Genomic DNA, 12,468 nt, shown 5'->3' with positions numbered 1-12,468 from the left:
AGATATCGATGGGGAACGCCTCTTTGCCACCGGAGAACTTCTTTGTTTTGGTGGGGGAGAATGCGAGACTCTGCGCTTGGGTTGTGGAGAAGGTGATGCCCTTCGTTTTGGAGGAGGAGGGGGAGTTGCTGTTCTTCGCTTAGGAGGTGGGGAAGGAGAGTATCGTCTCTGTATTGGAGGAGAATATCGTCTGGGAGTAGGTGAGCGCCTGCGTGGAGGTGGTGATGGAGACCTACAAAACCAACAGAAAGAATTTGAGAAGTCATGTATACAGGACAAAGTTCTCACACTAGTTAGCTGCCAATGGCTAAAGATATGCACTTTGGCAAAGAGGAAAGATTTTACACTGATGTGTTCCACTTTTAAAATTCTTACAGCAATCTCAAGGAACTACAGCAAAGTATTACCGTATACCCTGCCCAATAGCCATTTCAATATCAGATAAGAGAAATGATTGCTTGCTACACTCAGCACTTACAATGGTTCAACAATTGAACACATCCCCCACCGAAAACGTTTCAGAAAACAAAATTATGATTTTAATTAAAAAAAAAAGATTTATTGGCAAAGGGCATCAGTTCCATTAATCATGACATTTGCTTTTTATTGGACAGTGTTACAACTCTTGATTTGCAGAACTGCCCTTAGGGATTAATAAAAAGCAATAGAATAAAACAGTTACCTTCGGCGAGGCAATGAAGGCGATCTGCGCCGCCTTGGAGGAGGGGCAGGAGAAGGAGAGCGCCGTCTTCTGGCAGGTGGTGGTGATGGACTCCTCCTCCTCCTACTAGAGGAAACAGAAGAGTTGCTTTATTAAAAAAACACCTCATGCCAAATGCTTAAATTTTTTTCTGCCATGTCATCTCCACTACATAAAGCTAAGCTGGTTCAGATTCTTCGTCTTCCAAATGAGATTCCATTAGATGCAAACACTATCAGACAGTGATTACGTCCAAGAGACAAAAAAAGATATAGCAAAGTTTGTTTTCTCTGAGGCCTGGTCTACACTAACCCCTCAAGTCGAAGTAAGGTACGCAACTTCAGCTACGTGAATAACGTAGCTGAAGTCGACATACCTTAGTTCGAACTTACCACGGTACTCCCCGTCGACTCCGCGGTACTCCTCTCGCCGAGCTGGAGTACCGCAGTCGACGGCGAGCACTTCCTGGTTCGACTTATCGCGTCCAGACCAGACGCGATAAGTCGAACCCAGAACTTCGATCCCCAGCCGCCGAACTAGCGGCTGGGTGTAGACCAGCCCTGAGAGTATGGGATATAGAAGCTATAAGGAGTCTTCAACCTTACCACAGTTCAGTTTTCCAAGGAAAAGAAATTCTTAAAGCTCACTAGACCAAGGAAATATTTATCATCCTAGTGGGGATATATCTTAATGGCTGCCGACTTCAGGTAGACAAACAGAAATTGATTCTAAGCAGACTTACTCTTTACCACTGGTAGATTTTAACACTTCAGCGAGAGCACAGGCTAAGAAAACCAGAGTTGGTGCTAAGATACTGCTATACTGCATTTAAAATATTCAGAGCACAGGGGGTCCAGACACTACTCCCACTGAAGACAAAAATTTGCAGTTAACTTATATGAGGAAATCTGGACCCAATGTGTTTACCCATAACTTCTGAAAAGCTCAACGGGTTTAAATTCTGAGAGGAAAAAAATGTAGCTTTTTAGTGACAATATACAAAACTTAGTGACAAAAGATTAAATATCTTTTTTGCTTTTTAAAGGCTGCCCTGCACTTTTAGTCAATAGAAACAGTCAGCTAATTAATATTTAATTCCAAATAGCCTTGCTATATTTTTCCATAGCAAGAAACTAGATATTTACAGCTAAAGATTGTTCCTCAAGAGCTAAACACGATTTTGTGAGCTGAAAAAATACCAAGTCATCTTCAAATATCACAGTAAGACCCACTAAAAATATTCAGCAATAATAGTTTTCATATTAAATGTATAAGGTAACAGACTAGGAGAAAATGTGTTACATATTGATATAGAAGGACTTAGCTGAATTTATTTTGTAAAGTATGCTGTCCTGAAATTGAAGTAAAAACTGTTATATGCCACTTTTTGAAGACTGACAAATTTAGTAATAAATGTGCTCAAAGTTTGAGGAAGTTAGTCACAATTCATCTGGCTCAAATTTAGCAAATCATATGTGGCACCTATGTTCTGGTTAGGTTTTAATCATTATAGATTATTCACACCAGTCATTAAGTCTGAATGATTAATCTCATAGATCCAGCCTCTTAAGTTTAAAATTAGCACTTTTCCTAATAGTAGTGAGGCACCTACTCTTGTTTTCAGCTGACTTCAATGGACAGTCTAGTGGCAGAGACCATGATAGAATCTGCTATTCTGGCCATATCTTTGCCAAGTCATCAATGGCTTTCTGCATTATATTAAGCTCAGTCTAAAATCAAGTTTCTAAGGAACTGCCTATAAAGCTACCTAATGAAAGGTAAGATTTGTGACAAAATGAAGCACTCAGCCTGTGAAGTTTGCAGGAGCTGTTAACTTCAGTCCCACTACTAAATCAGATTGTTCCTGGACACACAGTGAATATGCATGTAAAAGGGAGAGAAGACAGAATGGGAATTTTAGAACCTCCTTCTCCTCTTGGTATTTGAGGAGTTAAATAGCTTGATTTTTGAACACTGAGTTCCCCCATTAGCCCATTTTATTTTCCTACCACAAAAACAGCTGGTGGCAAATGTGAAATATCTTCACATACTGCTTACCTCTGTTTCAGAATTATATTTGAGAACTAAAAACATTCAAGCAAAACCTTGCCTGGAGAGCGTAACTTTGGTAAGTGTTGTATACAGTAATGCAGTTAAGCTTCTAAGGTACAATATCAGGTTTTTATTTCAACCAGTTACCCAAACTGTCATTATCTATGGACATAAGGCAGATCTGAAAATTTCACAGTTGGAAGAAAAAAGGCAATGAACAATTTGGATTTCTTGTCCCATTATCTTGCTATTTGAATTGTCTTCTGTGTGGGTGAAGCAGAAGAAAGGGCACCCATGCTCACGATCTACTACAAAAGTATAGTGTTTCTAGAGGAACTTTAAATTTAATCTTAATTAACAGATTAATTTCTAACCAACCTTTTAATCATTGGCGATTGCCACCTCTTTCCAATCTGCATCCTGACAGCAGTGGAGAGAAAACAAAGTCAAAAATCCCATTTGTTAAAGATTTACTTGATGCAAAGATGCACATGTTTGCACAAGATTCATGAAGTAATTCTCAACACCTGAGCAGAAGTCAAATTAATCTCCCTGCATTAGCTTGAAAAAAACCCCTCCTGTTATAAACTGTAAGGACCTGGTCCCAAAGCCCCAATAGAATTAATAAAAAAATCTAGTGCTGGTATCAAGTTGTTCACTTTCACCTCTAAAATCTAAATTTTGGTGCACAGACCATCTTCTATGGCATTTGTATAGCACTTGGTCAAGGGTAATCCCAACTGATTCTGCTGGGGGCCTGTAGGCAATAATGTAATGCAAATCAAGAGATGAGAAGTTAGTCCATTTGCAAATTATATATTTTGTCACTGTGAAATACATCAGTTGTGCTGAGCTGAAGAAAGTAATTACCGAGGGGAAGAGTCCTTTTGTCGTTTCCGTGGAGAAGGTGATGGACTATGCGAGTGTCGTCTGCGCCTACCCACTTCACCATTCTTCACATTTGATCTTTTTGGTCGTTCCTCTTCAGAGGAAGATGATGAACCAGAGTCTATAAATACAAAATAATTAGTTGCTGAAAAGTGGTATACGCACACTGTATTCTTGTGCAATTACTGAGAGTCATATTGCTCTGTCTTCATGCAAAAGACATCTTTTTGCCAAGTTGTGATTTCTGTTTTTAAAAATATTTACAGAGTGTAAGTCAAGGTATATTAACACGATTAGTTAGATCAACTTGTTTAGATACATTTCAAGACAAACTTCTAACATGTGAAGCAACTTTAAGCCTTGCTTACACATGATTGCACCAGTTTAACTAAAAGTTTGTTTCTGATGCAACTGTTACACTTGTCCATGTTTGTGTGTAGATGCTTATTTCTGTTTAAGAGTGGATTATTTCTTAAACAGAAATAAGAGTCTATACACAAACTTGAACTGGTTTAACAACTGCTTCAAAAAACACAACTTTAAATTGGTGTAAGTTTGTGTGCATATAAAGCCTGAATTTCAGGTACATGTTGCAGAATCTACTCAAGATATGCAACTGCAAAATACTGAACAAAATTAGCTACAGGACAAACCGAAAGATACTGACTTCAAGAGCATTAATAAAAGCCCCGAATCAATTATATGTAGCAACAGAACTGCAAAAGTAAATTATTTTGCTGGTCAGAATTGCAAGGTGAAGTATGAAACCAGAAGCAAAACTGAGTATGTGCAGAAATATTCCAAGTAATCTACAGGCACTGGTCAGGAGAAGAGGAATGTTGTAACATTCTTTTCAGCTCCTATGAAATCTGTTGCCAATTCTGGGCTAGCTAGTTATGCCCCAGAATGCAAAATTCTACTTGCCTGCTCCCCTGGAGTATTTTTTGATCAGTGAATAAAAGATTTTCATTATGGTAAGTGATTAATTTTGCAATAGTATTGTAGCATACATTAATGAAATGTGTAAAACTAAGCACAATTTGAATATAGCAGTACAAAAGTAGCCAATATGCTAAACAAATATTTAAGTAAAATATCTTATTAGAATTACAAAAATATTACTGTACCAGATGAAGACTGCTGGTTTTGCCTTCTGTACTGACGTCTCTGTTGCACAGAATCTGCTGCAGCCATTTTGCCACCTTTGTCTTCTTCTGAAAGATATGCACAATTAAGGAACATTTAATTTTTACTTTTGTATCTTCAGTCATTTTATGTTACTTTATGAATAAAGTAAGTTTGTTTGTGAAGCAGTGTTGTTAAAACTGATCAGGTGTTTTATTTAATTTTTTTGTGCTACATCTTTAATTAAAGGCATCCTTTCTTTGGAGTGTGCATTTTGGCTAGGGTTTTCAAAGAACCATAAGGGAGAGAGTTAATGTGAGTGGGATGCTTTATGTTCTCTCTGAAAACCATACCTCCAATACTGCTATCAAAGCCACTGGATCTCAAGAAACACACTGGAGAAGAGTGCCCCTTGTTTGTTTTCATACCATTTAAAGGAAAGGGATTGTAAATGACAAACTTACCTGATTCAGACAATTCTACTTTTCTAGGTTTTGGCGCTGGTGAGGGAGACTCTCTTTTTTCAATACTCTTATGTTTAGGTGCTAAAAGACAAAAGTTAGACAAATCTAAGAAAAAGCTGAATATGATTTTAAATGAAATTTAATATGATCTTGCACACTGTTATCGATACAAAATAAGTGAAAGCTTTTCATGAATGATGTCAGTTACATCTCCTTCATATGAATTTTTGTAGTATACTTTTTAGACTTCAGCTTCCTAGCATATTTTTCTATACAGAAAAGAATGTTGCACTTTTAGATAACATTTGGCTGGTATACTGCTATTTTACTTTGAAATTATAGTATGTAAACGGAGTAGAAATTTTGGTTGTTTTTTTTCTAACTGCACAAGGTTACGAAAAATAGAGTCTTAAAATTGTATGGTAATTTAATTCCTACTAATTCCATGCAGGTACATGTTTCCTGAAAAGCCAGTAACATACATTTTATTTAATAAACTTATTTTCATAAACTATTCAATTCAACTATGATACAACTGAAACGTAGTTATAGAAAAGAGGTGAGAGCATTTATGATTTATTAAAAATTTCAGTATTAAAAACCAGAGACTAAAGTTCAGGGCTGACTACAGTTGGAGATGTACTTACTTTTGAATTATATTTTAACTGCCTAAACTTTTTCCTATGTCTGAAAAGTGTTTGATATCCCAACCCACAATTGTACCATCCCTCTGGAATAGAAATTTGATACCACAACCACTTGAAACGAGAAAACTGCAGCTTGATTCTTTAAAGTGATTTAAGTAAAACTGAGTGCAAGAGAAATATGCAGACACAAAATTAAAAACCTTGCCTACTGCCTCAAACGCAAACACATGAAATCACATCTAGGTCTTCAGAGTTGGAAATAAACTGATTTAGAAAAAAGCCTCTGCAATGTTTTGAAAAATTCTTACACTGGTTGTTACCAATTAGTGTTTGCTTTAAAGTATTAGATTTCATAACGAAGATCTTCCTATTCTTACAATGAAATATTGCAGGGAGGTCAACTCAGCACTATGGTTTGTTTGTTTTTAAATGTCTACCACTATAATCTTTATTTTTTGTTGCTGACATTTAAGTGTTTTGTACTATGAATCTCTATATTGTTAATATTTAAGACCAGGTTCAATAAAATGTCTATTAAACAACTTTGGTACTTTGAAAAGGCAAAAGTTTTGAGGCAGTCCTGCCGTTAGCTAGCAAAGAGTACATAACTATGAGACCGTAAAGGTTCAAACAGATAAAGCGATTGGGGGAAAGCACACATTTAGCTGACTATACCTGAGGCTCTGCCTGGAGAAATAGAGCCACGGACTTTTCTTCCACGATTTGACTGCTGAGGCGTTGGAGACCTGCGTGGCTTTGGAGGTGGACTTGCTGGTGGGGAAGGCCTGTGCCTCCGCCTAGGAGGGCTTGCAGAAGGAGACAGTTTACGTGTTTTGCGAGGAGGACTGGATACAATTCTTTTAGGTGGTTTTTTTGGCGGTGACCGAGAGCGTGAAGAGGAGGAAGAAGAGCTACTTCCAGATAAAGATGCCGATGACCGTCTTCTCCTGTAGATACAAAGTTAACATTAATTGGGTCTGATTAAGCACAGTTCACTCATCTGCAAGCATATCTATACAGCCACATACAGTAGCACTTCCAAAAAACTGGCATATGTTAGCCTCAAATGCTTTAGTATTTCATACAAAAGAGGAGACTAACACAAATGAATGTTTCAATTATTTTCAAACTATAACTGAACAATTTGTCTGAAATGTTACCTTTTGTTTTCCTTCTGTTTTAGATAATAAAATATTACTAACCCTAAAGGATCCAAGAAAATGGCTTGTAGGTGTTGGCTGGTGTGTGTGTGTGTGTGTGTGTGTGTGAGATTTTCAGTTGTTTAGTATTTAGATGGTTAAGAGAATTTTTCACTTTACTGAATCTCAAAAAGGATCTATTAAAGACTGGTGGGCAGAAATGAACCTTTAAGGAACAAAAATTTTATACCAGGAGGCTGAAAATTGCACAAATATCAGACATGTAACCATTCTGAATACATCTTAGCAATATTTTGTAAGATTTATTTTGAAGCTTGTCTTTACTTTATAAACTTAAAGGAGGGCCTCTAGAATTCTGCGGCAAAATTTGTGGTAAGTTCTGTTGCAACTGTGTACCTGCAGAATCCACCTTTGGCTGCAGAATTCCTGAGAACCTGGAAAAAAGAAACCCTACCTTGAGGTGAGATAAATATTTGCTAAAAGGGAATTCTTACATATCTTGCCAAAATACACTTGACACTTTTCACAGTATTTTGTCTCAAAAATGAACAAATCTTTACAAACCTCAAAAAATAGTCACCATCCAGTTATAGCCAGTAGCGTATCTAGGGGGGGAGAGCGGGGCAGCGGCCGCTCCCCCACTGAGCATCTTGGCGCCTTTTTAATTTTTACTCACCTGGCGGTGCTCCAGGTCTTCGGCGGCACTTTGGCAGCGGGCCCTCACTCGCTCTAGAGCGGGTGTCTTCGGCGGCACCGAAGGAAATGCCGCCGAAGACCCGGAGCACCGCCAGGTGAGTAAAAGCACCGCCCCATCAGTAAAAGAGCCGCAGGGGGTGGTGCCCTTTTTTTTTTATGCTCCCCCTGTTCCCTCCATCTGGCTACACCACTGATTATAGCCCCTTTTTCTTGTGAAAGCTGTTCCAAGTTTCCTATTTCAACAGTGCACTGAAATCACATGGTCTCTGACATCCAAAGCAGCTGGAACAACTTGCTCCTCTGCCACCAAATTTGTTTAAATGATGGCAAAGTTGTAAGTCCCCAAGCAAAAACCACCACAAAAGGACAGACTTCTAAAACAAAGTTTAAAAAGCCAGTCTTAATTTGTAAAGTCATGACATAACCAATACCACCACTATCCACTAAAGAAAGTATCAGAATAACAAACTGAGCAGTTAACACAAACCATCACCATTTATGAATGTTAGAAAACATCCATTAGAGGTACTTTAAATCGTTTTATGACCTTTTGATACTATATCAGACACCTGGATTCTGGAACAGAAGTTATTAGCTTCAAAAAGAAAGCGTTAAGTAATATTGCAATACTCCCACCAATCCAAAGGGCTTTGTTTCCCTGCTCTTAAGGGACATAGGCATGAACCAAGACAGAGCAACTTTTAAATCACTTAGGCTATGTCTACACTGCCACGGTAAGTCGACCCACGCTACGCAACTCCAGCTACGTCAATAACATAGCTGGCGTCGACGTACATTAGGTCAAGTTACCGCGGGGTCTACACCGTGGGGGGTCGACAGGAGAAAATCTGCTGTCGACTTACCTTACTCTTCTCATCGGGGGTAGAGTACAGGGGTCGACTGGAGAGCGATCTGCAGTCAATTTGGCGGGTCTTTATTAGACCTGCTAAATCGACCACCAGTAGATCGATCTCAAAGTGTCGATTCCCGCTGTAGTGTAGACCTGCCCTTAGTTTGTATACTATACACTATCAAAGTCACCTGTGGTTAAGTTACCTTTGATACTACAATCACTCTTCATAACTATATTTCAAGCTAACTTTAAAAGTTTTTAAAACCTTGTGATGTCTTTCAAATATCAGCAGTTTCATATTTACCAAAAAGGAATCTTACCGCCTCAGAGGGGATCTACTTCTTCTGTGTCTGGGCGGGGGAGGCATGCGCCTTGGAGGACTCCTCCTCCTAGGAGATGGTCGTCGTCTTGGGCTTGGCCGCCTTCTAGGGGAGTAAGACCTGTCACAATCAATCAATGAAAATTCGAAGAATGAACAGCGACCTCCTAAATTTCACAGGATGGAGGTAGATTTAGACACCAGAAACCAAGTGAAAAGCTGCTTTGTCGCAAGTATATCACACTAAATCAGCATTTCTGTTGTACTGAAACGCGTTACCATTAAGCTACAAGCAAACAAGATTTCAAATCAACCAAAACCTCTGTACTAATCCACACACACACAAAAAAGGATTAAACCTAAATTTCTAAGTGTTTTCAGGACCAAACCTAGCTCTTAAAGGAGGTTGTGGGGTATCACCTGGAGCTGCCAAATACCATATTCAGGATTCAGTACCTTTTCCCAGCCCAACTGCCATTCATATCAAGCATTTTCCCCAGATCAGGTAGAGGATGAAGACTAGTGAACATGCTTAGGTGGTGTTTTCCACTCTTCTTCTCCCCTCCCACATACTCGGCCTAACCCACTGCAGGCTCATCTCTGGCTGAGGAGAATTATTACTGTACAGAGTGGCATTAATGCCTTGGCCTTTATCTCACATCATATAATTAGTTATTTTTTTCAGAATTTCCAATGTACACAGCTAATTGAGTGTTTTATGGCTCTGAATGGCCACTTCAGAGCAGATCATTCAGTTCCTGGCCTTTAACCTCAAGATAAAGTAAAAACTCATCTTCTTACCTTGACCGTGATCTATGGCGCCTTCTTGGTCTAGAATGAGAAGGGGAATGTGAGCGAGACCTTGACCTTGATTTGGAACGGGATGGTGATCTTTGACGAGTCTTCTCTTTTTCTTTCTCTCTCTCTTTCTTTGAATTTCGTTCTGGGGAAGTTTCTTTAGTATCTGGTACAGGTTCAGGTTTGGGAACTTTCAGGATATCACTGTTAAAATAAAAAAACCTTAAAATATAAGCATATCCCATCTGTAGCTACCTGGATTATATTTTAGAAAGAACCTATGACAGTGCTTTCACTAAAAAAAGACTGTCGTGAGTAACACCTAGTTAAGGTGTTCATAGCTGCAAATCCTATTAAAATTCTACTCATGGTCAAAAGATTTAGGTTTTCAACTTCCTGTAACAGATTATTAAAAGTATACTGAATAGGCCCCATGTTAACTTTCCATAGATTGACCTGACAATGCAGAACAGTGGAAGTTATTAATCAAGTAGGATCAGTGAAAAATTGATTTGTCAAAAGTTCCAGGCTGCCATTATTTAAGATAATGCTGAGGCTGTCCAATTCCAAGTGCTGACTCAGTACTTTAGGAAGTGTTCTGCCTTTATCCAGTCTGAAGTCAGAAGCTGAAGGTGGCGCTTGTAAAGTTCTCAACAAATACAGGGAAAATCAAGCCAAAACTAGCCTTAATATGCATTTCTTAATGAAACTAAACTTAACACTGCCAAAGGAAAGGACTTAACTAGAGTAATACAACAAAAAAAAAGCATTAGTGAAACATCCGTATGCACTCAAAGATTTACTCAAATTTCTCCATGTGGAAACATGTTTTATTGAAGACCACGGTGACACATGTAAAGTGATCTGCCAGACAAAAAAATAATAGCACATTTTTTCAGAAGGAAGTGGGGCTGTTTTCTATAAAGCTCTAAGCAAATATCAGCAGGAATTAAAATAATTCCATTATACTAAAGGGAATGATAATTCCTTATAAGCAGCTAATTTCAAGGGGGGGGAGAAAAATCAACTCTGGTACTTGCCTAGTTGATGTTGCCTCTTGTATCAAAGTTTCCTTTGCTTGCACTGAAGGCTCTGGCTCTGGAGTCTCCTCTTTCTTTTCTGGTGCAGGAGTAACACTACGGCTCTTGGTTCTGTGGCGAGGAGATCGAGAGTGGCTACGCTTTCTCTCTCTTCTGACAGGAGATCTCCTTCTAGGGGAAGGAGACCTTGACTTGCGTCTAGGAAAGAGAGAATTTCTATTCAAATGATGTACTATGTTAGGAGCAGATTTAAAAAAAAAAAAAAAAAAATTAAGCCACGTGTATTTACAGCTAAGAAACTTCATCTAAAAAAATCAGACATCCTCTTTCCCCACTGCTAACTGGAAAAGGTAAAAAACAAATATAGAGCTATTTTAGATTTTTCAAAAGAACCCATCAGTTAGCAAGACTGGCTTCAGACTTCAGGACTGTCATTAACAATTCTAGGGAAACTGTTTTGTTGGTAATTCAGCCTAATGTTTGCCTTAGATAAACTAAAATTCACCACCACCTGTACACTAAACTGTTATAGCTGCACAAACAAAACTAAATCTAAAATAATGCCTATATTAGCATAAACACTTTCACAAGATAGCTCATAGTTCAGTTATGGGGATCTCAATAAAATCTGCTGCGATCTCTGGAAAATCTTTTGTGCTCTCAATGTAATATATTTACCATTATAAGCAATGCCTGTTCCCTTATATACCACTAGTTTTTTATCTGCCATTAATATTCAGTAACAAGCTAGACTGGTCTTCCCCTAAAAAAAATTCTGTATGGTCCATTCCAAAGTTTGCTGAATCTTTAGAAATCTCCATTGCCATGTCCCCATTGCCCTGAAGACCAACAGGAATTGTAAGTATTCAGAGTATATTATTAATACCTTCTTGGACTTCTGGATCTGTCCCTTTTTTCTCTGCTGTCTTTGTCCTCTTTGTCTCTCTTGTCCTTGTCTTCATCTTGTTTCTTCATAGAAGCCAACTTTTCTTGCTCAATCTAAAATACAGTACATTGTTAAAATTAATTATAGAACTAGAAAGCAATAAATGTTTGACAGATTTTTCAAGATGAGAACCTTAACCAGTGTAAGCCATATTTTTTAAAACCTTTATCCAATCACAACTTCATGTGTGAATTAAAATGGAGTAGTCAAAACAGGGAATAAAAAAGAGAGACCATTTATTGAGATGCACCTAACTTTAAAAAAAAAAAAAAAAAAAAAAAAGAGACCACATTTTAAAAGCCGCTTAATTTTTTATGCTGTAAAATTTAAAAAAATCTGTTGTGTCTCAGTTCAGAAGGCAAGTCTGAACAAAAGTTATTACATTTTAGCAGTAAGTCAAAATTATATCATCTCCTCTTTACCTCAATAACAGTTTCATCCAAATTAGCAAAATCTACCTTAATGCCAACTAGTTTAAAAAAAAAAACAAAACACACAATTTGAAGGCTACTCTAATGGAATAATCATCATAAAAATGACTCCTATAACAATGACACTAAGTAAAATATAACTAACTTATATTTTGCAAGTTATATAAAAGTTATATTTTGCAAGACTCCAATTCTTAAGCCGTATCAATCTCTCCCCTACCCACCCTGAAGTACAGGCTAAAGTGTGATAAACTCTTCATTTTTCAACCACAAAAAATGAGGTTTCAGTTTGTGACGAAACATTTCACTTTAAAAACTGGATGAATTATGTCAGCATTTCACACAATTT

The 12,468-nt window shown here is 37.8% G+C and overlaps 1 protein-coding gene across 1 annotated transcript in view; it reads right to left on the bottom strand.

Annotated features, from left to right (window-relative positions):
• Positions 1 to 6: 6 nt before the first annotated feature.
• Positions 7 to 12,468, bottom strand: part of LOC112109229 (serine/arginine repetitive matrix protein 1) — a gene marked incomplete at its 3' end in the record, with an annotated part of 20,569 nt that continues 8,107 nt past the window's right edge. The window contains exons 5-15 of the mRNA XM_029914383.1: positions 11,629 to 11,741; positions 10,743 to 10,940; positions 9,706 to 9,906; positions 8,906 to 9,025; positions 6,552 to 6,823; positions 5,230 to 5,310; positions 4,768 to 4,854; positions 3,623 to 3,761; positions 3,131 to 3,172; positions 683 to 787; positions 7 to 232 (exon numbers count right to left, since the gene is read on the bottom strand). Of these exons, the coding sequence (XP_029770243.1) occupies positions 7 to 232; positions 683 to 787; positions 3,131 to 3,172; positions 3,623 to 3,761; positions 4,768 to 4,854; positions 5,230 to 5,310; positions 6,552 to 6,823; positions 8,906 to 9,025; positions 9,706 to 9,906; positions 10,743 to 10,940; positions 11,629 to 11,741 (1,584 nt within the window). The remainder of the gene's footprint in view (positions 233 to 682; positions 788 to 3,130; positions 3,173 to 3,622; positions 3,762 to 4,767; positions 4,855 to 5,229; positions 5,311 to 6,551; positions 6,824 to 8,905; positions 9,026 to 9,705; positions 9,907 to 10,742; positions 10,941 to 11,628; positions 11,742 to 12,468) is intronic.

Source organism: Terrapene carolina, unplaced genomic scaffold, assembly GCF_002925995.2.
Source record: "Terrapene carolina triunguis isolate 2854851 unplaced genomic scaffold, T_m_triunguis-2.0 Scaffold44288, whole genome shotgun sequence".
NCBI classification, from domain to species: domain Eukaryota; kingdom Metazoa; phylum Chordata; order Testudines; family Emydidae; genus Terrapene; species Terrapene triunguis.
The sequence above is the reverse complement of the archived record's forward strand: the minus strand, read 5'-3'. Positions and strand labels throughout refer to the sequence as shown.